This window comes from Cervus elaphus, chromosome X, assembly GCF_910594005.1.
Source record: "Cervus elaphus chromosome X, mCerEla1.1, whole genome shotgun sequence".
NCBI classification, from domain to species: Eukaryota; Metazoa; Chordata; class Mammalia; order Artiodactyla; family Cervidae; genus Cervus; species Cervus elaphus.
In genome coordinates this window covers 74,930,650-74,958,634 of record NC_057848.1, presented here as the reverse complement: position 1 = coordinate 74,958,634, position 27,985 = coordinate 74,930,650, and the positions used below count along the sequence as shown (strand labels likewise).

The 27,985-nt window shown below is 47.0% G+C and overlaps 1 protein-coding gene across 2 annotated transcripts in view; it reads right to left on the bottom strand.

The window, feature by feature from the left end:
* The window catches only part of MAMLD1 (mastermind like domain containing 1), a 108,898-nt gene that overhangs the window by 18,907 nt on the left and 62,006 nt on the right, over positions 1–27,985 (bottom strand). The window contains exons 3-4 of one of the 2 annotated variants that reach the window (XM_043896674.1): positions 16,458–18,134; positions 14,227–14,352 (exon numbers count right to left, since the gene is read on the bottom strand). In XM_043896674.1, the coding sequence (XP_043752609.1) occupies positions 14,227–14,352; positions 16,458–18,134 (1,803 nt within the window). The remainder of the gene's footprint in view (positions 1–14,226; positions 14,353–16,457; positions 18,135–27,985) is intronic. The other variant, XM_043896676.1, reaches the window with a different exon arrangement.

Sequence of the window (27,985 nt, the reverse complement as noted above, 5' to 3'; positions counted from 1 at the left end):
ACCATCTGAGCTACAGGGAAGTCCCTTTATATATTTTGCTATCTCATGGGGTTTGTGTTGTTGCTGCACTTTTCTGCATTTTCCAAGTTTACTACAAAGAGAATATATTATTCTTGTAATCAAAAGATCTTAAAACATATTGAAAAAAGGCAAAGCTCCCATCAAAGATTTGTATGTATCGTATAGATTTTAAATCAAGCAACAAAAAACCCCCAGGACTCATGTAAATAAAAAATATGGTGTTATGTCAAGGAAACAACTCAAGTTCGTGTAAAGGTATCAACATTTAGAGGTTAAAAAAGTTGCTTTGGAATTTAGGTCTTTTTTTTCTGCTGCCAACCCCAGATCTTTCCAGAGATGTTCTAGTCACCATTGAAGAGGACAGGGTCAATACCATGAGGACCCAGTTCAGCACACTTTGGGGGTAGCCTGGTGAATTCTTGCCAGGAATGCCAACCATTCCAGGGTTCATGATTTGGTCTCTGCCTTCTTTCCCCCAAGATTTTGACCATATAGATACACAAGTAGGTATTCAAATGACAAGTCAGCCTTCCTGCTGTCCCTATTGCACAGCAACCTATCGGGTTTTCTTCCTTTCCTACTGGCCTGGGGAGGGGGCATCCTTCTCTGCTTTCCTTTAACTGAAGGCCTCACCTTCTGTTTTCTTCTGACCTATTCTGTCTCTTTGCAGCTACCTCTGGGAATCAAAAAGGTAACCACAAGCATAATCTATTACTATGCCTGGACAGACAGATACCCTTTTTGGGGAGCTGCCCTGGGTCTTCATTGCTGTGTGTGGGCTCTCCAGTTATGACACGAGGGCTTAGTTGCACCAAGATATGTCGGATCCTAGTTTCCTGACCAGGGATGGAATCTGCATCTCCTGTATCTCAAGGTGAATTCTTAACCACTGGACCACCAGGGAAGTCCCCAGATATCCTTTTTCATGTGTGCTCATAGGAGGAGAATGGATTCATCAGTGACATCAAATATAAGCACAGTCTTCAAAGTCAACATCTGCAGGGTGTATTTCTAGTCAAGTTTGTACACTTCATCTGTAATAAATAATCTGCCTTCTCTAAATAAAGAAATTGTGGGTTTGGTTTAATTTCATTATAAATTTATATTCAATAATAGAGAATTAAAACATTGGGGATAAAGAATATATGAAGTTCTCATTTCATTCCCTGATTTGGAGCCACCTGCTTGCTTCACGATACAGAGTTCATGAGCCCAGAGTCTGAGCTAGGAGTCAAAAGACTAAGGTATTCCTTGGGGCCAGGCATCCCAAGGTCTCACTAGATTTACACACCACAGCAGAGGGAAAATGTGGGGCTTCACTCAGACTGGCTCTCTAGGCCCTGCTGGGTGGGGCATGCTGTGAGCTGCAGGGGTTTCCACCACCTTCCCCCAAATGCTTATCTCCAAACTCTGGGCATGGGAAAAAGGGGAGGTGGGCTGCTGTCAGGAGAAAGGAGGCCCAGGGTGCCTGGGAAGGAGATAGCTAGTTCCCAGGTACCAGGTTTCCTAGAGTGCAGGCAGGAGGAGTGTGAAAGCTTTGGCTGCAGTTGCTAGGGATGCTGAGGCCTCTCTATCAGTGTGTTTGTTTCATGTCAGAATGAGAAGGGCCTGTGGGACTCATCTACACCAAAGGTTCTCAAAGTGGGGGGTCCTTGGGGCAGTAGCAGCAATAGCAGCCTCTGGCAACCTGATAGAAATGTATACTTCTGGGTCCCACTCAGACCTAACGAATCAGAGCCCAGGACTTCGTACTATCACAAACCCTCCAGGACACTCAAGAAAGAACTACTGCTTCAATCCAACCCTCTCAGTATACAGAAGAGGAGACTGAGGGCCAGAGAAACAAGAATCCCTTGAGCCGAGGTCCAGCCTTGCTAACTCTATCCAGTGTGATGTGATGTGGATGCTGGGCCAGTGACTCCCATGTGCTGCTTTCCAACTCCCCCTTTCCACACGGGAACTGTGTTTTTTTTTTTTCCCCTTTCCTATACCTCTGCTCTTTCTTTGCCAAAGTGAGTGTTATGGCCAGGGTTCCCAGGAACACGAGAAGCTACACTCTGACCAAACTGAATCCCTTTGGGGAGGAAGAACATAGGTTTTCAGGAGGACGGAGCATTTCAGGAGGCACATGTAAGGGAAGGAGGTGGGGTATAAATACAGTGACTTGGCCAGCACCTAGTCCTCCTATTCTCTGCAGTATCCCTTCAGGCAGCCTCACTTGCCCTACACTGAACGAGGGCTTTGGGAATATGGCTCCATCCAGGGTTGGAGAGCCATTGAGAGCCACTTACACGAAGAAGCAGCATAGTGGATATGGGACCAATACAGGCCACTGTTCCTGACATACCAGGGACTTTCTGGGAAAGATGCTTCTGTGCTCTTCTGACAAGGCTTCTAGAAGCAACTCTCTCTTATGCTCCCCGGGAAGAGGGCAGGAGGGAGCTTGTAGCTCCTGGACTTGCTGAGGGCTACCTGTGTGCCCACAAGGGGGAGCTGGCCTCAGGACGAAGCCAATGCTCCAGAAGGCCAGAGAGGCAGCAGGCAGGAAACAGCATCTCTGGGGACACTACTGAAGTCTGCCCAAGTGCTGGACTTGCACTTATAGGACTCAGTCAGGTCCCTTTATCATTTCCTGTGACTTGCGACTCAGTATATTCTAAGCACTAGCTTGGCCCCTCTGCCCTTCACAAGGTCTGCATTATGCCCTGGGGGACAGCTCATCTCTAACAACGAAGCCTGTGGAACCCGACTCAGCCTTGTGTCATCTTTCTTTATCCACAGACCAGTTCATCTAAAGAAAATTCCAGCATCCCTCAGCTGTCTGTACAACATGATCCAGCAAACACACTGAATGCAGATCCCAAAATTGCAGTCTTGGGTGCTTCACTCACATCTCAAGTGTGGTACTCAAGCTTTTAAATACTTTATTTTGCATTAGTTGCATGTGACCTACATTTTAGTAGCAATAATCTATCTTAACAACATTAAGAATTCCTGGATCAAAATCAATTCTGATGCAAACTCGAATATGTATTGTACATTGTGGGTTTCTGTGATGAAAATAATTGACAATCTAAACTGGAATTCATCTATAGTAAATAAGCAGTGCTACATCCTAAAAGCAATTATTGGCACTGAACTACTAAATTTTTAAATCCCTTAAAAAGTCCAAGAACATACCAGAAAGTCGAACTTTGATTTCAGAGGTAATAGCCATACACAAAAAATTAAAAGCCTGTAAGAGGTGTTGTTGACTTGGATGCTGATGGCTCTAGGAGGAGGGTTCATTCTCTTTCTTAGTCCCTGGTCCAATATGATTGGTGGGGTAACTACAGAGCTCGAAAGAGTGATACTGACCATTGGTGGCAGAAGAAAGAGCCAGGCAGAGCAGATCTGTAAGATGCTGGATCTCTATGAGTTTTGAGGGAATCGACAGGGTCAAGGCCATTGCCAGAGGCTGCCCTTTTCCACCTGGTTCTGCTTCTCTGATCTGTACCAATCCCAAACTCTAACAGCTAAATACAGCAAGAGTGGGGATCAGGAAATCTTTCTGGAGGGTGACAGGAAGGAATTTCTGTGATGTAATTATTCTACTAAGGAAGACACTTATAAATAAAAAGTGAATCAAGAAAATAAAAGAAGCTAACAATATAGCTGTCAAATGACAAAAAGAAATCAAAACGAAAACCCACTAAGATCATTTCCACAAAGGATATAATAGCCACCCTAATGGGTGTCAAGATTTTGTTTTTGACAACATGAAACCAGAAAGCGCTATTTGAGAGCTTTGCCTGTTAGCATTTTTGAGCACTCAGCTTTGAAAGTGTTGCCTGGTAGAGGGAAATGTCATGGAGTTGCCCCTACTTATTCCCACTCAAGGAAGGTTGGGGACCTCCCAAACTTTCCAAAGCCTTGTCACATGGAAATAAATGATCATTACTCAAAATGGCAAATAAGGAGTATTTGCCATTCATCTACTGGCCTTCTGAATTGGCTAGCTTGGCAAATAGTCTTCACATGCTACCCAGATATGAACCTGTAGAGAACTCTGGGTCTCCACAACTCTGCTCAAAACTGGTCAAATATGGTAGCATGCAACAGGAGGAAAAGGTCAGACAGAACCTGCATGTTTAGCTTCAACTCCAAAGCTCCAAAGCAAAGCAAGTGTTGGAGTAATTTCTGATGTATGGTTATGCATCTCTCAGGCCTTTGTGAGCATCTCTTGGACAGCCCACTTCCTTTTTTCCTGTGCATCTAGCATTCCATCACTGAGTCAAGGTCTATCAGCTGTGTGTGAGCCATGGTCCAATTTCTAATCTAACACAAAACTCAGTTAACATTGGGAGAGGACCAAAGGATGGAAGAAATGGAGATATGCCACCCTCAGTCTTAGAAGCTATTATTCCATTGGGAGTCAGGAACTAAGGAAGACTGCTCAGGGCACTGCATGGGTGCCCAGGACTGCCATGCGTGTGGGCCTGGGGTGGAGATGTGATATCTTTGGACCTTTATATTGCTTTTAGCTTTCAATAACCTCACTGCTTTGGAAGGGAGGGGCTAACAAGAGAAGCCCACATCCAACAACAAAGCAGTGCTTGTCATTGTGGGCATAATTCTTAAGATCAAATCAAAACCTAAACTTTTCTGACTGACTCCTTTGGAACAGCAGAAACTCTTTCTCTGGGGGTGGGGTGGGGCAGGGGCAGGCTGGGTTCACTGCAGGCAGTGTTCTGCCATCTGGTGCCCTTCACACTCAAAGCTTCCAGGCTGGAGCATACACACAACATCTCTTTGCCCCGTGGGCCCAGGTTGTGGGATTTGACAACTCTCAAAGGACAGAAGAGGCTCAAAGTACAAACAGACTCAGGAGAGGTTTCCATAAAGCTGGGGCGATGGAAACAGCTATTAATGGCTATGGGGCCATTAATGGATTTGAGAGAGGGAAGCTGGGGAGGGCACAGGAAGGAGGGACAGTGATGCAGCAGAGCCCCTTAGGCACATCCTTTGCTCACCCGCTGGGTCACACCTCTGACCCACAATGCTCCTCTGGTGCCATCCTGCCCTCAGCAACAGCTGAGGGGGGCCAATCCACTGTGACTCGCCATCTGCCCTAGATAGTTTTTCTATTTTGCAAACTTTTCATTTTTGGTCATAACAGTAGCTGACCACTTCACTTTCAAATCCGTTTTAGGTGTGGAAGTGGACGGCCTTTCTGTGAGGTGGTCTATATTTTGGGTTTGTATTAATAGAATTCATAAGGAGTTACAGTTTAAAAGAAGACAACCCAATGATTTCTTTCTGTCCTCTTTATGACTCTTTTAAAACTGAAATCAGATTCCTTTCCTTGCTCTACAGTGACAAATACACAGGTATTTCAATGAAACTTAGTATTAAAAAATTATATACTTCACTTTTAAAACACCTCATTTGGGGGACTCTGACTTCAGTTGAGTTCACTTCTTTTCAGGTATGTTAAGAGAAAATGAACAAACAAAAAGCCAAACAGCAACATCACAGGAGGTTTCTGAATATTGTTGCCTTTCTAGCTTTCATGAGTCAACTGTTAAGCAATTAAAAACTAAGGCTAATGAGCGCCATTAAAGAGGCATCAGAACTGGAAGGGGGGTGCAGTTTGCATTCCTGTAAATTCTGGTGTTGACCTCACTGAGTAATGATTACTCCAGGGGCAAAATGTAATGATGCCTCATTGCAACGTGACGTCTCACTCATTCTCCAGGTTCCCAGAGAAAAGAAGCTTGATGTTTAAAAGGTTAGCACTTGATAGGCAACACATTTAAAACTTCTGCTTTTGGCAATGGGATCATACTTATCAATAATTACCTTAAACGTAAATGGGTTGAATACCCTAACCAAAAGACAAAGACTGGCTGAATGGATAAAAAAACAAGACCCCTATATATGCTGTCTACAAGAGACCCACCTCAAACCGAGGGACACATACAGACTTAAAAGATATTTCATGCAAATGGAGACCAAAAGAAAGCAGGAGTAGCAATACTCATATCACCTAAAATAGACTTTGAAATAAAGGCCATGAAAAGAGACAAAGAAGGACACTACATAATGATCAATCCAAGAAGATATAACAGTTATAATATATATGCACCCAACATAGGAGCACTGCCATATGTAAGGTAAATGCTAACAAGTATGAAAGGGGAAATTACCAGTAACACAATAATAGTGGGAGACTTTAATACCCCACTCACACCTATGGATAGATCAACTAAACAGAAAATTAGCAAGGAAACACAAACTTTAAATGATACAATGGACCAGTTATACCTAATTGATATCTATAGGGCATTTCGCTCCAAAACAAAGAATTTCACCTTTTTCTCAAGTGCACATGGAACCTTCTCCAGGACGGATCACATCCTGGGCCATATAATCTAGCCTTGGTAAATTCAAAAAAATTGAAATCATTCCAAGCATCTTTTCTGATCAAAATGCAGTAAGATTAGATGTCAACTACAGGGAAAAAAAACTACTAAAAATACAAACATATGGAGGCTAAACAACATGCTGCTGAATAACCAACAAATCACAGAAGAAATCAAAAAGGAAATCAAAATATGCATAGAAACTAATGAAAACACAACAACCTAAACCTATGGGATTCAGTAAAAGCAGTGCTAAGGGGAAGGTTCATAGCAATACAAGCTTACCTCAAGAAACAAGAGAAAAATCAAATAAATAACTGAATTTTATACCTAAAGCAACTAGAAAAAGAAGAAATGAAGAACCCCAGGATTAGCAGAAGGAAAAGAAATCATAAAAATTAGGGCAGAAATAAATGAAAAAGAAACAAAATAGACTATAGCAAAAATCAACAAAACTAAAAGCTAGTACTTTGGGAAGATAAATAAAATAGACAAACCAGTAGCCAGACTCATCAAGATAAAAAGGGAGAAGAATCAAATCAACAAAATTAGAAATGAAAATGGGGAGAAATCACAACAGACAACACAAAAATATAAAGGATCATAAAAGACTACTATCAGCAACTATATGCCAATAAAATGGACAACTTGTAAGAAATGGACAAATTCTTAGAAAAGTATAACTTTCCAAAACTGAATCAGGAAGAAATAAAAAATCTTAACAGACCCATCACAAGCACGGAAATCGAAACTGTAATCAGAAATCTTTCAGCAAACAAAAAGCCCAGGACCAGATGGCTTCACAGGTGAATTCTACCAAAAATTTAGAGAAGAGTTAATACCTATCTTACTCAAACTCTTCCAGAAAATTGCAGGGTAAGATAAACTGCCAAATTCATTCCATGAGGCCACCATGACCCTAATACCAAAACCAGACAAAGATGCCACAAAAAAAGAAAACTACAGGCCAATATCACTGATGAACATAGATGCAAAAATCCTCAACAATATTCTAGCAAACAGAATCCAACAACATATTAAAAAGATCATACATCATGACCAAGTGGACTTTATCCCAGGGATGCAAGGATTTTTCAATATTCACAAGTCAATCAATGTGATAGACATCACATTAACAAATTGAAAGATAAAAACCATGATTATCTCAATAGATGCAGAGAAAGCTTTGACAAAATTCAACATCCATTTATGATAACCCTCCAGAAAGCAGGCATAGAAGGAATATACCTCAACACAATAAAAGCCATATATGATAAACCCACAGCAAACATTGTCCTCGATGGTGAAAAATTGAAAGCATTTCCCCTAAAGTCAGGAATAAGACAAGGGTGAGCACTCTCACCACTACTATTCAACATAGTTTTGGAAGTTTTTGCCACAGCAATCAGAGAAGAAAAAGAAATAGAAGGAATCCAGATTGGAAAACAAGAAGTAAAACTCTCACTGTTTGCAGATGACATGATCCTCTACACAACAAACCCTAAAGACACCACCAGAAAATTACTAGAGCTAATCCAATGAATACAGTAAAGTTGCAGCATATAAAATTAACACACAGAAATCCCTTGCATTCCTATACACTAACACTGAGAAAACAGAAAGAGAAATTAAGGAAACAATTCCATTCACCATTGCAATGAAGAGAATAAAATACTTAGGAATAAATCTACCTGAAGAAACAAAAGACATATATATACAGAAAACTATAAAACACTGATGAAAGAAATCAAAGATTACACAAATAGATAGAGAAATATACCCTGTTCATGGATTGGATGAATCAATTAGTGAAAATGAGTATACTATCCAAAGCAATCTATAGATTCAATGCACTCCCTATCAAGCTACCAATGGTATTTTTCAGAGAAATAGAAGAAATAATTTCACAATTTGTATGGAAATACAAAAAACCTCAAATAGCCAAAGCAATCTTGAGAAAGAAGAATGGGACTGGAGGAATCAACTTGCCTGACTTCAGGCTCTCCTACAAAGCCACAGTCATCAAGACAGTATGGTACTGGCACAAAGACAGAAATATAGATCAATGGAACAAAATAGAAAGCCCAGAGATAAATCCACACACCTATGGATGCCTTATCTTTGACAAAGGAGGCAAGAATATACAATGGAGAAAAGGCAATCTCTTTAACAAGTGGTGCTGGGAAAACTGGTCAACCACTTGTAAAAGAATGAAACTAGAACACTTTCTAACACCATACACAAAAATAAACTCAAAATGGATTAAAGATCTAAATGTAAGACCAGAAACTATAAAACTCCTAGAGGAAAACATAGGTAAAACACTCTCTGACATAAATCACAGCAGGATCCTCTATGACGCACCTCCCAGAGTAATGGAAATAAAAGCAAAAATAAACAAATGGGACCTAATTAAACTGAAAAGCTTTTGCACAACAAAAGAAACTATAAGCAAGGTGAAAAGAGCCTTCAGAATGGGAGAAGATAATAGCAAATGAAGCAACTGACAAAGAAATAATCTCAAAAATATACAAGCAGCTCATGCAGCTCAATTCCAGAAAAATATATGACCCAATCAAAAAATGGGCCAAAGAACTAAACAGACATTTCTCCAAAGAAGACATACAGATGGCTAACAAACACATGAAAAGATGCTCAACATCACTCATTATCAGAGAAATGCAAATCAAAACCACAATGAGGTACCATCTCACTCTGGTCAGAATGGCTGCCATCAAAAAGTCTATAAATAAATGCTGGAGAGGGTGTGGAGAAAAGGGAACCCTCTTACACTGTTGGTAGGAATGCACACTAGTACAGCCACTATGGAGAACAGTGTGGAGATTCCTTAAAAAACTGGAAATAGAACTGCCATATGACCCAGCAATCCCACTGCTGGGCATACATGCCGAGGAAACCAGAATTCAAAGAGACACATGGACCCCAATGTTCATCGCAGCACTGTTTACAATAGCCAGGATGTGGAAGCAACCTAGATGTCCATCAGCAGATGAATGGATAAGAAAGCAGTGGTACACATACACAATGGAATATTACTCAGCTATTAAAAAGAACACATTTGAATCAGTTCTAATGAAGTGGATGAAACTGGAGCCTATTATTCAGAGAGAAGTAAGTCAAAAAGTAAAACACCAATACAGTATATTAATGCATATACATGGAATTTAGAAAGATGGTTAACGATGACCCTATATGTGAGACAGCAAAAGAGACACAGATATAAAGAACAGACTTTTGGACTCTGTGGGAGAAGGCGAGGGCAGGATGATTTGAGAGACTAGCATTGAAACATGTGTATTATCATATGTGAAATAGATCACCAGTCCAAGTTCAATGCATGAAACAGGGCACTCAAAGTCAGTGCCCTGTGACAACCCTGAGGGATGGGGTGGTGTGAGAGGTGGGAGGGGGGTTCAGAATGGAGAACACATGTACACCCATGGCTGATTCATGTCAAAAATATGGCAAAAACCACTACGATATTGGTAAAGTAATTAGCCTCCAATTAAAATAAATTAATTAATTTTAAAATAAAAGGACCTGTGAGGTGTGCTTTGAGGTGGAAGACCATTAATGGTATTTAGAAATCAAAAAAGAAACTGAAAAAACACTGCAATTTGTGATAACAGTAGTACCAAATTCTGAGTGTTTTCCAAAATGGACTTTCATTTCCTGGCAATCTAGAGTGGTTAAAACAAAATTTGTTCAACATGGAGATGTCAGTCCCTAAATTATCAAAATCTATATTACACTGTGTCTAATTTTATTTCCTCCAAAAGCAGTTAAAAAGCATTTACCCAAACTAAACAGTTCTTTGCTGTCCAATTTTTAAAAAGGAAGGAAACACTAAGCTTGTACATACAATCGTGCTTAAATACAAAATAAAGATGCTTATTCAGTCACATGTTCTTATCTCTGGTAGAGAAGGTGCGTGCAAGGTGAGGCCCGGCTCCGACCCAGGGGCTCTTTGAAATCTGACTTGCATGCCCAGCTCCTTGCTCACTGCAGCCCAAAGCTTCCCCCAGAGGCCTCCCTCTTGCTTTCCAGCAGGATTAACCCTTGAAACAAAATCTGTGATGCTTTTCACCAGAATTAGTAAGAGACAAATGCAGAGAAACTTTTCTCCTAACACGGGGGGTGTTGCCCTGCCTCTTAGCCTCAAAACGGCAGAATTAAGGGAAAAAGGTGAAAAAAAAAAGACTTCAAGCTCAAGGTCATAGGCCCTTCCTCGACAATGTTTGGTACATCTGATTCCAAGGGGGTCAGGTATTTTGGCAAGGTAGTGGTCACGTGCTTTTAGAGGGTCATGAACGACATACAGACTAGGAGCAGACTCACTCGCTGCCATCTCTCTGACCGCCTGCCTCCAGTGGAATATAGAGTTGCTGTCACTTTGACAAGAGTAGGGAATTCTCTTGGTCTAACTAACCTGGTTTTATAATTTTGGTTTTCAGTGGGCAGTCACAGGGTGAAGGGAAAGATTGTCGTTTGCAGTGCAATGCTGGCCCTTACTCACCTTCCCATCCATTCTGTCAGCCTATCAGCAGTGGGCCCTCAGCGTCTAGATGCTGCAGGTGGCCCCTGGGCCGCGACAGACGGCAGGGTTGGGGCCCAGCTGGTGCAGGCAGAAACGGGCACTTCTGACTCCTCCTCTGCCCACCTAAAGTCATCCTGTGGTCCCTTTGTTACTCAGCACCCACGTGGGGATGGTGTCACCCCTGCATGGCTCCCAGCATTCCTGCCATCTCTGCTTGGAGGTAGAAGGGCCAGCACTGTCCCCTCCCCACTGGCCAGGGTGTTCAGGAAGCTGCTCTGCTCCTTTGTGGGGTCACCAGTCTGTGTCCACCCCTTGGCTGCTCCGCAGCCACCTGGTAAATGTCCTCTCTGACACCCACACTGGGAGGGCACTCCCCACCCCTCCTCTGCAAGCCAGTACCCACCCCTGAAGCCAGAGAGGTATTCTGAGTTTCCAGAACTTTCAACAGCAGAGCTAACGTCGGCAGACCATGATCGTGTGCCAGGCCCGTGCCGAGCATGCTGACCTCATTGCATTGAACACTCCCAGAAACCCCATTCGATAGGTATACTAGCATCTCCATTTCACAGATGGGGAGACTGAGGCCCAGAAAAGGGACAGAGCAGGCCAAACAAAGAAGTGGCAGAGCCAGGATTTGGATCCCAGTCATTCAGGCCTCAAGCCCAGCCCCTGGTTCACCTCCTGCCAAGACCCAAGGGTCAAGGACATGATGTTCCTGGCTCTGAACTGTCTCATTCCAAGGACAAGAGGGACCCACAAGTGAGGGTAGCAAGAGAGCTTCCTCTAGGTCCCATTTCAGACAGAGGTGCGAGCCCCAACCCAGGCCTAGCCCCTCTAGGAGGGCGGATGGCAGTTCTTCTCATGAGCCCATGGCCTCTACCACTTCTGGGGGCTCACCACTGCCTGAGCACCAGAGATGTGCAGCTTGGAGTTAAAGGCAGAAAGCATAACAGACCCAGGCAAGGGCTTGTCTAGCCTTCACCAAGGCAGGCTTGGGTCCCCTCTCAAAATCTGTACAAACCATATCACGGGCCTCTGTGGTCTATTTCTCTGCAGCTGTCCCCTTCCCCTCGGTTGCCTCAGCCTGCCTCAAGATCAGATTTCAGGCATTTTGTTCTTATTCCAACTGGCCATGATCTACATCCCTCCTCCCTGAGATGCTACCCATCCAGCTCTGCAAGCCCATGTGCACCCAGGGTGCTCCTGCTGCCTCTTGCCACTCTGAGTCTTCCAGAGCACAACTCCCATCTCCTGGACAGAACTGTTTTGTCTTTGAGTAAATGTTAGTGCCATCCTCCAGTGGCTTGATGCTAAAACTGAAGTCCTAACTCCGATTTTCACAGTGCCTTAAGGCATCTTCAATAGTTTTCAGTGAGAAGGGGCATACAATTATGGAAACAAATTTCATTTTGCTTCACTTTGGTTAAAAACAGAGAAATCACCCAGCCTTGGGAGTAGGGTGGGGAATGCAGTGAGGAGATTTAGGGCCATTGAAATTCAACAAACCAGGGCTATGTGTCTTGACTCCAAAGTCCCTTCCCTTAGAAATCGTAGGTCCACATCCCTTATCTGTAATTTCAAGGCTAAAAGCTCTGAAAGCTTATTCTGTTTTTGTAAATTTGGTGCCAAAATTTATTTGGGAGCAAAACTTGACCTAGGCTTGGTTAAATATTCTTATTTCTTTGCAAAAATAATAAAATGCTGCCCCAGATTCCACCAGAGGGTTGTGTGATATTTGGCATACGCAGCATATTGCCTTTCTTAAGTCCCTAAATTTCTGATTTTAGAAATGCATCTGATTCCAGGGCTCCGAGACCCAAGTCTGGGAGCCTGGGCTGGCCCTGTCAAGCTGCAGAGTGTGGGCCAGGCTGCACCTTGAGCATGCTTGGTTCAGCATCTCCTATCTTCCAAGGTCATCAAAATGAAGCCCAGCCCTTTGGCCAGGTACAGCTGAGGCTCAGAGGGCTTAAGTGACACTGCTCCTGGCACACTGTCCACACAGTGATGGTGTCTGGACTGGAAACCCAGTCCGACTGTCTCCAGTGCCTCTGCCATGCTTATCCACTGCCCTGACACCAGATGGCATTTACCTTTTACCCCCAGTGCAAGCAAGCAGTCCATTGAAATTGGATCACTAACTTAGCTGGTAAAGTGGAATCCCCCAAATTGAGTGAGACTAGTCTGCAAATAAGAATGCTCTCCTATCAACAACTGGATTTGGCATTTCTGCTGACTCGAGAGTTGCTTTCTCACATTCCATTAAGAAACTACTCTTTAAGGCAACTATGGTCTGGATAAAAATGAATGCCCAGTCTTCCTGCTACCACCCACAGAGGTGTGATGAGCTAGTCAACACCAAAGAGGAGGACAGGAGTGTTTTCTGAGGGTTGGCTTGGGTGGTAGTAAAGCATGGCCAAGTTCACCATGGTGTGAGCAAGAAGCATGGACTTCTTGTCCGTCCTGCAGGTGACCATGCTAAACACTCACCTCTTCCTTTCTCCCAGCTTCTCCTGCTCACAGGACCAGCACTGAATTCTTAGGACTCTAATTCAATGTGAAAGGCCATGAGAAGGAACATAGCCTCACAAAGAGAACCAGATCTGGAGACTCAGGCCTAGGAGACGGTCATAGTGACAGCAAGCATCTGTTGGCAGTACTTGAGGTGCACTGAATGAACACGTTTACTCCTCTAACAACCTATCATCACACCTGCTTGGTGGACAAGGCAGAAGTGAGGAAGGTCAGGCAGGAGAGACCAGGCCCCGCCAGGGTTACGAGAGTGGCCTCTGCAGCCCCACTCCCTGCTCTCACCCTGACTGGCTGTGTGACTGCGGGCAACTCTGGGGACTTCTCTGTGCCTCAGTTTTCTCAGCTTTAAAGGAAATGCTAACAGCCTCTACCTCTGAGGACCATGAGGAGAAACAGGAGGGAAGAACTGGGTAACACGCTCAGCCCCAGGAAGCAGGGGCCCAGAAGGCGGCCCCTGGCAGTGGTTGTAGCCCCTTGGGCTTGGCAGAGGTCATGGGTGTCCCTCCTAGCCTCGGGAAGCTCAGCCATGTGCTCCTTCTCCCAAGCCTTTCCCCAGCCCCACCTAGGGAATCAGCTGTGGGTGGGGTGGGGGTGGATTTTCAAGACCCTGAACATTAAAGATTCTCTCTCTGAGCCAGCTGCTCCGGCTCTGAGACAACACAGTCAGACTACAAACACTCCCCACTGAAAACAAAAGAAACCAAAAAAGCTCACAATCTTAGATGGTGACACGGCTCCAGGCTGAGGATCCTGCCTGATAGGGTAAGGGTTCCAGTGCTGATTCAGCTGGCGCTCCATCGAGCCAGCCACGGAAGTCCACGAGAACAGTTGGCAACATGCCTATAACAAAATCAAACCTAAGTGCTCCTGAACTGTGGACAAGGGCTGGCCGCTCACCCTGGCCACCCCCACGAGTGCACCCATCGAAAGACTGACCCCTGGTGTGGAGTGCGTGGCTCGTGAGGCTTCATGAGACCTGGATGAAAAAGACACGGTCTCTCTCCTCCTGGTACTGTCGTGGCCACGGTCACCCAGAGCCCTCAGAAAAGAGGTCAGTTTCCCCCAGGAGTATCCCTCGGGCTACCCAAGCCTAGAACTTTATGGCCACCTCCTCAGCTTTTCTACAGAAGAAACAGGCAGGGTGGGAGACCAAAGTCCTGGGCGAAAACTTGCGGAAAGCTTTCTGGAAGGGGAATGGTGCCTGAGCCTCAGGAGCTGTAAGAGTGGGGCAGGAAAGGAAAGGTGGGCAGGAAAGGAAAGGTGGGCAGGGAAGGATAGACACAGGCAATGGTGGGAGTCAAGGCCAAGAACGCAGAGTGGGCCAGGAGTTGTAAGCACTTCAAGATCTGAAGGACACCAGTCTAAGGAGATAGATGGAGCCAGTTGATGGGCCTCCAAAATTTTCTGAGCAAGTGTGAACATGATCAGGTCTGTCTTATAGCAAGGTTATGCTTAGAGAAATGGATGGTTTATCAGGGCAACCAGTTTAAGATGGTTTATTGGGAAAACTGTATGAGTTTGAACAAAGATCAAGAGAGCAATGGTAAAGAGGAAGCATGAAGACAGGAGCCAGGGCAGGGAGACACCTGATGTGGCTCCCACTGATCAATCCCTGCTTCTTGGTACCCTCACTACCCTGTGATCCCCCACTAGTATTCACCACTTAATGCTCAAGTCTAATGAACAGAATGCTGCACACATGATGCAATGTCACTTTCCAGACTAGGTTATACAGACTGGGACTTTTGACTCACTGGCAACCTCCCCTCAACCTCTCTAGCTGGCATATTCTCTCTTGCTTACTCTGATGAAGCTGGCTATCACGTTAGGAGAAGCTCTGTGAAGAGGCCCATGTGGCAAGGAACCAAGGGAGGCCTCGGGCCAACAGCTCATGAAGAACAGAGGCCTCAGTCCAACAACCCATAAGGAACTGTTTCCTGCCAACAACCACACAGTGAGTTTTGAAGCTAGTCCTCCCCAGTTGAGCCCTGAGATGACTGCAGCCTTGTGAGAGACATGGGGCCAGAAGGCCTGCTAAGCCGTGCCAGGATCCCCAGCCCACAGAAACTGTGAAGTATTAAATAGTACATGTGTGCTGCCTAAAAGTGGTTGTTTCAGGCCAATTTGTTATGTGGCCATAGATAACTAACACAGACAAGGATCACAGCATGAAAAATGGAAACTGTGATAGATATCACCTGGCGAGAAGTAGGTGAAGTGAGTGATTGAAAAGACTGCAGGAGAAGAAAGGGAAGTCACAGGAGTATTGAGAAAAGCACGGGCTCTGGGGCAAGACTGCCTGCCTTCAAGTTCCTGCTCGGCCCCTTGCTAACTGTGTGACTCTGGGCGAGTCGTTTCAATGCTCTGAGCCTCAGTTTCTTCGTCTGTAAAATGGAGACATAAGAATAACTACTTGACACATCTCCGACCTTATCATTTAGGACCTGCCTCAGCATCTGGTGCAGGGGTCAACAAACAGCACACTGCCCAGCAGATATTTGCTGTGGCACTTCTAGAACGCCCGGTTTGCAGCCTTATGCCAGCAGGGACAAGATTTAAGTGCTTAGAGCAATTTCCTTGCATCCTATGATGCCTTCACTGGTCCTGGGTGAGGGAACGTGCCTCATGGCCCAGTGTAGGGGAAGTGGGTCTGTGCAATTCTAACCTGTCTGCCCTGGTTCCTTCCCCTGGCAGCACCTCTGGGTGCAGTTTTCTCCCAGAGAAGCTAAGTGACCTGCACAGAAAGTGAGACCATAACCTTGGCCTCTTTAATATTGTGCTTTGACTGTGCAGAATAAGCCAACTTAAATAGACTTTTCCAGAGTCAAGCCCAGTCTCTAAAGAGCTAGAGTCTGAATTTGCCTCCAAAGCCAGCTCTCAATAGCATGAAACACAGTTCTTATTTCCAAAACCAAGGGACAAAACCAGAGATGAGATCAGCTTACCTGTCTGGGCAGAGAAGGCATGGAATCCGAGGCCAGAGACCGCTGAAAGCGCTGCGGTTGCTGCGTCACATGCTGCAGGAGGAACGAAGAAAGATCCGGCTGCTGCTGCAGCTGCAAGGTGGCCGTGGCTGTGGATGAGGCCGTGGCAGAAGAGGCCGGTGGTGGCGTGGGCTGCTGCAGGTAGTGGAGCAAGGCAGGCTGCCGAGATGTGGTGGGCACTGACGGCATCCTCTGGGGGCCTGGCTCAGAGATGAAATGTGACAAAGGCTTGGTGTGGCCAAAAGGAAAGGGCTCTGAGGCTCCCGGGCTGGGGCTGGTCAGGCCCTGCTGCATGATCATGCTCGGGGTTTGGGGCTTGTAGATGGCACTGGCTGGTGGCTGCGGCTGGCAGAGCGGATGAGTGGAGGTGGTGACGCCCTGGACCAGGGGGCACTGTGCAGTGAAGGACTGCTGGGGCAGGCCTGGGCTGGACAGCGTCTCTGGACGATAGGGGGTTAAGGGCCCCGTGTTGCTGGTGGGCAGAGCAGACATCTCGTGCCCCTGAGGGTGTTTGATGGTAGAGGACACCAGGTTGGCAAGGATGGAGGTCTGCGCACTCAATGGTGGTGGCTGCTGGAGCGTGGAGCTAGGGAACTTCTCTGGCGCGTAGGGCCTGGCTGGCCCGAGGACGGTGCTGCTGCTGGGCGCCAGACTGGACAGTGAGGCGTTGGGAGAGCCCTGGAGAGTGCTCCCCGGCAGGCTGCTCGATGACATACAGGACACCATGAGCCCCTGAGGGCTGAAGGGTGGCAGCGGCTGTGGTGAGACCACGGGCCCCGGCTGGTAAGGCGGGGAGAGGCCGGGAGGAGGCAGGGCAGACCAACTGGTGGTGGGGCCCAGCTGCTTCTTACTGGAGCCCTGCTTGCTGGCTGCCAGAGCTTTCAGCTGGTGGGCATGATGCCACTGAGACACTGGGAGTGGCGGCAGGGTGGCTGAGAGTGTCGCCTGGGCCTGATTCTTGGCCTTCACGGTCGAGGAACTTGGGGAGGCCATCTGCTTACTGGCAGGCGTAACTGCATAGCTGAGCCCCGCAGAGGAAGGCGGGATCTGAAGCGACACCCCAGTGACCTGGCTGCAACTTGAAGCAAAGTCCTTGCTGGAACTGAGGCTCTCCAAGCGTGGCATCTGAACTGTGGGCTTGGCAGTCGCACCTAAGGTTGCCGGTGGGTGGTGGTGTAAGACCAGTGGTTCTTCTGGCTTGCTCCCCAGGATTTTCTCAAGATCGAGCTCACTCTGAGAAGATTCTTGAATTTCTGTGAGCTCCTCCAGCAGATCTTGAAGTTCCTGATCCACAGCCGGTGCGTCGTTGGTTTTGTCATAGTAAGGAATAGAGGAGCCTTTCACTCCCATTTCTGCTGTCGGTGGCTCTGCAAATGGTGGGCCCATGACGCTGCCATTCCTGGGGCTATTGTCCAGTAGTAACGGATGGCCAGGGGCTGCCATCGCTGCAGAGCTAGGGTTCACAGGTAACGCAGGAACTTGCAGCTGTGCACAGGCTGTGCTGGGATGGGCACCCGGGCCCATCGAAAGGGTGACATCCTCAAGGCATGGTCTCTTGATTTTATTAGGGTAACCCTCGTCACCCATGCCTGAAAGCTGGAAATCTTCTTCCTGTCTCCGCTTAGTGGTTCCCTGTGCCTGGAAGAGAAAAGAGGAGACCGAGGGAAGAGAAGAGAAAGAGGAAGAGAGAGAGAGAGAGCGCGTTTATAAAGGCTTGGCACATGAATGCTATTGGACAGAAAACTTACAAAATAAAACAGATGTGTCAGTTTCAAGGCTTACAGTTGGGAAAACTATACAATATAGTCTATTTTTAGAACCATGATGCTTTTTTGTTGCTATTTCATTTAGCCTGTCTTGCTGGATTTCAGATGAAGCATTATGCTCTCCGTAACAATTTTAGAAAAAGTTGTGCAAACTATATAATATAGTCTATTTTTAGAACCATGATGCTTTTTTGTTGCTGTTTCATTTAGCCTGTCTTGTTAGATTTCAAATGAAGCATTATGCTGTCTGCACCAAACAGTACAGAAAGTCATGCACAGGATTTTCAGGCAGACGTTGGTGGTCAAAGAAATTGCTAAGAAAGTTGCAATTCACACCTGTGTACCGGCAGCCTGATTTTTAAAAATCAAACCGTGAGGTACACATTGAACATACTGAACTTTTTTAGGTTGCTTCCCTGTCTTGGGTTACATGCATCAGGTTCCAGTGAGAAAACTGGCTACAGCACAGGCTTTGGAGGAGTGAAGTAGACCTGGCATGTTCTTTTGGGTGGCTGTCTGAGAGACACTCTTTGGAGAATAACAACGTGCAAAACAGTCACTGTAGAAAGGCTCCATGCATCTGTACACATGCATACACAAACACTTCCAAGGACACACACTGGAAGAACGTGCATGCAACTCTGTGGAGTGCTCATCTCTCCAGGGTGACTGGAAACTCCATTTAGTCTAGTCTCTGTATTTTTAAAAATATTGATCGTTTTTAATGGGAATGACTTGTAATCCCCTCCTCAAATGTATAAAGCTTCCCAGGTGGCTCAGATGGTAAAGAATCTACCTGCAATGCGGGAGATGTGGGTTCGATCCCTGGGTTGGGAAGATCCCCTGGAGAAGGAAATGGCTACCCACTCCAATATTCTCCTGGGGAATCCCATGGACAGAGAAGCCTGGCGGGCTGCAGTCCATGGAGTCACAAAGAGTTGGACACGACTGAGCGACTAACACTTTCACTGTAATCACCCCCCAAATATACAGCTATCTAAATAAGAAATGCTTGTGTGCAGATGCAACATCAGGTTGGGGCAAAAGGAAGCAACAGGGAATGGCCCTAGTCTGTGATGTGCTCTTGGGGGAGCTGCCTGCCATTTATAAAAGTCTAGCCTCTGGGAACACAGAAAAGCACTTAGTAATGCAGTATTTCCTACTCATTCAAGCAAGGCTCATACAGTCATCCACAGCTGACCTGTAAGTGACCATGACCTGCATGTGAAAGTGAAGGGGGCGGAGCAAAGGATTCTGTAGGAACCACATAAACACCAATGCTCTCGCAGCTCCATTTCCCCTGAAGCCCTTTCCCATGAAGAAACCTCTTTCCAACTTGGCAGGCTCACTGGGACATCCAGTCATGGTCCTGCGACATGCCCTCACATTTGGCTTGCTGGAGGGCCAAGGAGTGTGTGTGTGTGGGCCACCTGCTAGCGTGACAGTGGTTATTACTCTCACGGCAGAGTGGACGTCAAAAGAGGTCCCCTGGGGCTGCACATCCAGGGCCTTGCTGCCCATCAGATTCACCTCGAAACCCCCAGTTTCCCGGCTCTACCACCACTGTCTCCTCCGGGCTGGGGCCCAGGCCCCCAAGCTCTGTCACAGCTCCCTGGCTGATTCTCAGTGGACCGCCAAGTTGATAACCACTGGCCTAGAGCATGGGTGGGGCAGGATGGCCTAGAGCCCTGGTCTCGAGGCAGACATGACTATGCATTGGCCTCAACACAGAATCTCTGAGTCCTGAGTTTGTTTATATAATCAGTGTCCTTTTAGTTCTCATCTCATGATGCTGCTCAGACTATTATGGAAAATGGGACACAATCTCTGACATCTAGTGGGCCCTCATTAATTGCTGGCTGGCATTATAGAGGGCAGATATGGAAGTGCTCTGGGAATCCAACCCTGTCCTTTGAAGATGGGGGCCCTGAGACCCAGGGATGGGCAGCATGGCCAGAGGGTCCCGGGGGTGCCCGCAGATGCAGGGCCTGCCTCCACCACTCAGCTGCCTCTGGACCCACAGCCTTCATTCCCCCACAGCAGGACGCCGACCACCCCATCCCTGCAGGGCGGGCTCCCCCTCTCTGAGCGAGGGTACTTGCCTACTTCTCTGCCTTTCTTCTTATGAAGTCTGCAACCCCAACAAAGAAGCTTTCAGGGGCAGCTCTGCCACCAGATTACTGAGGCCTGACTAGCAGGGGTGGGCGGGAAGGGGCTGGGGTGGGCTGCAGGAGGCACACGAGAAGCCCTCCACTCAGCGGCCCCCCTCCTACCCAGGAGTGCTTACTATGGACATGGCCCACGGCAGGTGCTCAGTAAACAGCAGCTGAATGAATGCATGGACCGATGAACGCAAATGACCCAGAACCCAGCGAGCTCTGTTTCGTGTCTTCCTGGCCGTTCAATCAGTTAAGGGCCACAGACAAGCTACTGTGTTTCAGACTGAAATTTGGTCTCTTTTATTTTTGCCCGAAGACTTAAAAAGAAATCCAATATATCGAAAATAGAAATGTCTAAAATGGATCAGTAAGGAATGACTCAGTGTGGGCTTTACATAGGATCCCTTGCTGGGAGTCCGAGCTGGCAATAGCTATGCCCAACAAGGTGTTCTTAATGTCCTGGAATCAACAGAAGCTGAATGCTAGGGAAGTGAGCATAGGACCAGGTTGGGGGAGGATGGGGTTGGGGGGATGGGAAGGAAAGTAGGGAGGGCAGGGGCTGTGAGTTGCAAGGGCCTGGACTCCCTGGCTCACTCTGTAGGTTTCAAGGTCTTTCATTTAACTGTGGGTTGGCTGTTCTCCTTTTGGGACTAAAGGAGCAAGACGTAGGGAAGGTAGGCCACGACCACCAGATGAGAAAGTTAATAGTGGGAACCACTGGCAAGGAAAGGGGCCTCCAGCTCTCTGAAATGAGAGTATGTGCCCCCAACTTTTCAGGCACTCACTGAGCGCTGCCAAGCCACTATTCCCCACTCAGCTCCACTTTGCCAGTGGCTGCAGCTTTGCATTTTCGGATTTTATGGGGAGAGCTTTCAACGGTTGGCCTAAAGCACCCTGGCTGGACGGCCAGATCCCCAGCCAAGCCTAAATAAGCTGAAGGAAGTTGGCTGTGTGGACAGACATGCTCAGCCAGGCTGCACTAGCATCTGCTCTCACCAGGCCTCCAGGAGGCGTGGTGATCTATTGCAAGTTCAGTGTCTCCTCCATCAGGATCCCATGACTGCTTACTCATCTCTATTGCGAGAAATCGGCCTGGCTTTCCCTGCTGCTGGTGCCACACTGACATCATGGCTGGGTCACCTGGGCACCTGGGTGCTGCTGCCTGTCTGGTCTAGGGTGCTTGACTGAAATGGGGGGCCACCCTTCTGATCAAGTGTCACAGAGAGCTTGCTACCCTGGAATGACTTCCCTTCTCAGCGTCATGTTGGGGGCAGCAGATTCCCACCAAACTTCCAGACCCTTCTAAACATCTTTACCTATGGCCATTTTCCAGTCTTTGTGGACTCCGTACAGCAAGCTGTGGGTGCAGTTCCCAGGCAGCCCCTACTTCCTCCAGGTGGGCCTTGTACTACCCGTGACCCCGCCCTTTCACTGGGAGGGCTTTATATTTTTTAACAATAAGGGAATCAGTAGCCACCTGCAGGACGGCCAGAGACCACATCTCAACCTTCCCTGTTTACACGAAACAGAATGGGTTAGGATCTGCTCATCGTCCACAGCTAGCTAGGGGCTAACACTAGCACTAGACCCCAGGAGGCCTGTGGTGTGGAGCGGGGAGGGCAAGTGAAGGATGGTGCCCTGGCGTCTTTTAGAAAGGAATGACTTTATCTCCATCCACCAGGACCAGCAGAGTACCATTTCATAATCGGGCAGACAAAGCCACCAATGTGATCCTCACGACCTGATAAACATTCATTAAAATGCATTTCAAAGCATGTGATGCCTTCCCCGCCCCCTAAATAATGAGAAAACAAAGGCAACCCTTCTGATAGGGGCCAACTTCAGCTCTGAAGTCAACATTATTTCTGGTTCTGTCTGAACAATGACATATGGCAATTCTTCCCTTTCTACACTTTAGTCTGGAATGGCAAAAAAAAAAAGGCAATAAAATCTTGGAAAAAGGTCTAGGTTGTAAGAGTACAGTCTGGGCTCAGAAAACAGGCATAAATAGAAGAAAGAATATTTCATATATATATGTATATATTACTATTTCATATACATATGTGTATAAATAAAACCTATATATATATATATATATATAACTCATTCCAAGGAAGTCTGGCAGGCTGCTATAAACACTTAATTTTGGACACTCTAGCTGGTGGTTTAACAAGAACACCTACAAAAGGCCAGCAAAAATATACACTATCCGTTTTGTCTAAGAATGTAGGAGGGTGTACGTGTCCAAGAGAGACCATTTTTTCCCTCCAGAGGCCCTGAGCAAAAGCATCACGAAGCTGGAGATCGCCTGTGGCGGTGCAGTCTCCCCTGCCTCCCTCACTAGCGCCCCCTGCGGCTCAGCCGGGCCGGTCTGCTTTTGCTTCTCTCAGGCTTGCTCTCTCACAAGACTACCCACGCACCGTCAACACCTTCCGCCTGCTGTTACATATGCTTCCAGTGAGTTGCCAGGAACCTCACACTGGTCAGCGAGCTTGGATTTCAAGGCCCCTGAGACAAGAGTGTTCCCCAGTAGACTTGGTCAGAACAGATGACATGGTGGGGCCTGGACGAGGCAGCCCCAAAATAGAATAACGGACGATGCGGCAGGACCAGGACAGGGTTTGCAGGAAGAGAGAGGAAGCGAACTAAATCCCCACAAACTAAAACTGACATTTCTGTAGCACAAACAGGACTTTCAGCAGAAAGACTTTCCAGAACTGTAAAGACCTGAGGCTGTGGAGAATCCCGGGGTGGATGGGAATGGCAGGGAATCCTGAATGCTGATTGGCTTCTAGAGGAGTCAGTTTGTCTCAGAAATGAATCTCTGCTAAGAGGTGGTTTGGAGCCAGAATCTCACCCGGGCTTGCCCTGAGCTGGCAGGCTTCATGCTTGGCAGAGGCAGGCTGGGGTGGAGGAGGGAGCCCTGGAGTGGCACCAGCAGACCTGATGGAAGTCCTACCACCTCCATCTGCTGTGTGACTATGGGCAAGTCACTCCTCCTCTCTGAGCCTCGATTTCTTCTCCAGAATGAGTACACAGTTTGCTTGCCCTGGGTGCCTCACAGTATCTTTGAGGAGTACACGTCAGAAGCAGTCACTGTCGCTGATGTCACTCCTCAGGCCTTGGTCCCCAGGCTGCCACAGTGCCCTCCAGTGTGGGCCTTGGCTTGCTCTCTGGCAAATTAAGTCACATCATCTAGGATCCAGACATGGGGCTGAGAGTGGGAGGAGATGAGCAGCCTGGCACTGATGACACTGACCTCAGCCAGGGGTGCTGCCTGCCACTACCCGCCACTCTGGGCTCCAGCACCCTTTCAGCAACCCTCCACCAGCCCAGCCTGAGTGATCTGAACAGCAGCCCCCATAGATGGGGGCTTTCTAGAACTGTGTTCTCCCTTTCTGTAGTGTAGGCATACCAGGTGGAAAAACTGGTAGTTCTAAGACTGGCCTCAAACTCACAGAGGCAAATGGATTTAAGGGGCTCATAATTCATCCTGTACCACCCCCTAAGCAGCCTCCAAATGGTCCATCATTGACCAAGTGTTTCTTGAGTCAGAGCCAGCACTCCTACGCTGTCAGGACTGCTGGGCCCTAATGCCTGGCCAACCCCTCCCTTTCACATGAGGGTTCATGAGGTGCAGAGCCAGGAAGAGATGTGACCATGGACCAGTTCAGTTTCTCTGACTCCCAGGTTGGCCTCTTTCCACTGGAAGAAACCCTGCCCTGGATTCCTCCAAATACCTCCCTAAATAGCATCATCAGGGGGATAAAGATGACTACTTGGGCGAGAAGAGAAAGATGGAGTCGCTTTCGAGTACCAGGATGGATTTGACAAGGCTGGTCTAGAGATTGAGCAGGTACTGCCTGTGGAGCCAGACTAGAAGCTGAAGGTCAGAGGCAAGGGCTCTGTCCCAGCCCGGATGATTCTGCCTGTGAAGGACTCAGGTTAACAAGTGCATCTGCGTTTCACCTGAATTAGGCTGGTGTGCCCAGAAACATGCAGGGAAGGGGGAAAGGGAAGGCAGAGCTGAGGTTGGAGGCCATCAGGGCCACTGGGCAGACATGCGTTTCTGTATGTGAGGAGGGCAGAAGAGCCCTCAGAGTTCACTTAAGCCCAGTTTTCTCACTTCTCCCTGGGCTCTGTTTCTCAGTACTATGTGGTGCGAACTCTCCTAGATCCCTACCCAACTCTGAGCCTCAGGTTTCCCATCCACAAAGTGAATGGGTCCCAGCTTTAGTAAGTAGATGTTATGACTTTCTACCTGGACTGCTCCTGCAGAGAAAAGATAAATTCTCTTCTCCCCCACCTAAGAGGTCCTTTCCCCCTGGGGTACAGATAGGCCAAGGAAAGTCTGATGGCGCATAAGTGTCCTTGCCATGAGCAGGACCAGTACAACACTTCCAATTCCAGACCCTCTTCAAGAAAGCACAACTGGCCCTAGCTCATCTGGGGTCACATTATGGTTCTGTCCCAAATATCTCTCCATGCCTTCTCAACAAGGAATGACTGGAACACAGTGTGCGTGTGTGTATGTGGACTAGTCGTGTTGATACTGAGAGTAGCAGGTCTGCATTAGTTGCAATCTCAGTCAAATGACCTGCGCTTACTTACACATTCTATTACAGTCCTACCAGTCACCAGTTACCAGGAAGGCTGCCAGCTCTCGCACCACGTCTGAGGAAACAGTAGTTTAAATGAGGGAACGGAAAACCCATTGGGGATTGAACAGTAACCTCCTGCCCTGCACTCAGGTGCAGACCTCTGATTCTGTGGGAATGGAAGCTTTTACAGGAAGAGAAGGTTCAAAGAACCTGGCTTTGTAAGGTTTGAAGGCAGATCTTGAAGCTTAAGTAGAAGGGGACTTCACTTCTGCCTCTGCCCCAACAATGGGCTAAATAAGATGGCGACAGGCTTTAGACCATCTCAGGAAAGAATCTTTCTGCATGGGAAACTCAACAGCTGTGTAGTCGCGGGAAGAATCCAGAGACACCTGACTCATCTGGTGTATTCTGGAGGTCACATGCTTACTAAATAAGCACATTTTAGTGGCTGGGCACCAACTCCTGGCTCTAAAATACACGAACTGCCTGCAGATGTATGCAGTCCAATGAAGAGATCTTCGAGTCAGGCTGTTTCAGCTCTGATGTCATAAAAGCAGAGGCTGGGAGGGAACATGGGATGATGAGCTTTGGGTCAGTGCACAGACCCTCCACGTGCTTTAGGTCCTCTCTTTTTTCAGATTTATTGAGGTATGCTCAACAATAAAATTCTAATTCTTGAGGTTGTACAATTTGAATTTTTTAAAAGTACACAATGTGATGATTTACTATAAGTATACACTGTGAAATGATTTAGGTCCTCTTTTTCTCAAAATGAGGCAAAATTCATAGAGCATAAAATTAAGCTTTTTTGAGTGTACAAGTCTGTGGCCTCTGGTATGTTGGCAGTGCTCTGCAACCCAGATGGGGAGAGTGAAGCTGCTTACAAATCTGTTATCAGAATCACGTGAGCTTAGAGATGGAACGTGAGTGTAGGGTCTGGCATGGTGCTCATCTCAAATACATAAGTCTCTCTCTTTCCACTCTTGAAAACACACTTTCTTGGTGGTCCTAAAATAGTCTGTAACACAGTTACTCAGCAGCATTTGCCATTCAAGGCAGATCTGCCTTTACTCATTGGCGGCATTCCTGAACAGCTGTGTGCAAGGCTAACTTTTGTCAACCAGATCATCAATGCAACAAGAGTTTGCCATTGGAAGGAAATCCCCAGTAAAGGCTTTTATGAAGTGGAAGATCTCTTATCCAAACTTATCTTTCTTAAAGGTGTAGCACTCAGAGCTATATTAGCCTTTCTCCTAATGCACCTTTACTGACTTTCAGCCACAGACACGTGGTGATGTTCCAGAGTTCCAAGGCACACAGCAACAAGAGCAGTTTTACATACTGAGAATAATGACAACCTGAAACTATTCTTTTCTTTCACTGTGTGTGGAAAGTGTCTGTTAAGGCACCAGAGAATATGTCAGACAGCCTGAAAAATTTCCCCTGCCTCTGTGTGTGTGTGTGTGTGTGTGTGTGTGTGTGTGTGTGTGTGTGTGTGTGTGTGTGTGTGTGTGTGTGTGTGTGTGTGTGTGTGTGTGTGAATGTGATGGTGTTGGTGATGGAGGTGGTATTGGTGCTGGTAAATGAGGTGGAGGAGGTGGTGTTGGTGTTTGGAGGTGGAGGTGGTGTTGGTGTTTGGTGGAGATGGTGGTGGTGGTGTTGCTGTTTGGTGGAGGAGGTGGTGTTGGTATTTGGTGGAGATGGTGGTGGTGGTGTTGCTGTTTGGTGGAGGAGGTGGTGTTGGTGTTTGGAGGTGGAGGTGGTGTTGGTATTTGGTGGAGATGGTGGTGGTGGTGTTGCTGTTTGGTGGAGGAGGTGGTGTTGGTATTTGGTGGAGATGGTGGTGGTGGTGTTGCTGTTTGGTGGAGGAGGTGGTGTTGGTGTTTGGAGGTGGAGGTGGTGTTGGTATTTGGTGGAGATGGTGGTGGTGGTGGTGTTTGGTGGAGGTGGTGGTGGTGGTGGTGGTGGTTGTTGGTGGAGGTGCTAATGGTGGTGGTGGTGCTGTGATAGGTAGTGGCCAGGGTGCTGATGGTTGAGGCACCACTCCTACAGACTGCTTCCTTCCTGGTCCACCTCACTGTAAGAAGCTGCACTGCCTCGGCCAGGGGAAGACTGCAAGTGTTAACAATTCTGAATGTGTTATTAACAGAAACCTCAAAACTGTCTCCTTGTCATCATTCATAATTACCTTTTTCTCACTTGGAAAACTGAAGCTGAATTATTGGCAAAAACACAAGAGATTTTTGTTTGTTAAAATACTGTAAAGTAATTAGCCTCCAACTAATAAAAATAAATGGAAAAAAATAAAATATTATCTGGATTACAAAAAAAAATGCTGCCAATAAAGTAATTTTGTCAGATTTAAGTATAGGAAAGGGCAAGGCATTCTTAAGTTCCTTAGCTGTCATGTGGCTTAAAAACATAGGATGGACAGCACTCGGCTACTGTACTCTTAGCTCTTTGAAGCCATATATTCAGAAAGCAGACGTTGGATGTTGGTGTCTGGGGGCTGGCTTCCTGGAGATATTTTATATTGGCCAAGTTCATTGTTCTAAAGTCCAAAGGCTTGACTTAAAGGAGAAAGAAAAAGAGGGAAGACAGTGCTGAGATTTTCTGACAGTGTCATGCAGGCAGCCCTAACACTGGACAACTTTAGTGCCTCAAGCTTATTCCAGAAAAAGAGAGAGGCACAGAGCATCTGTTCACTGCAGAGAGGGAGGCTTCTAACTGTACAGAGCAGGGCTGTTTAGGGGACCCAGAACAGAGACCCTCTCAGAATAAGCACACACTGGGTAAAGGAGTGGGGAAGCAGACAGCGAAGGAGTTGGAATTCAAGTGGGACAGACGGTACACAAAGAGCAAGAACAAGAACAGAGTGTGAGCAGGAGCCTTCAGAGGACCGAAGGGGAGGGATGTGACAGAGTGTTCAGGAGGACGGGTGAAGAATGCTCCAGGCAGGAGGA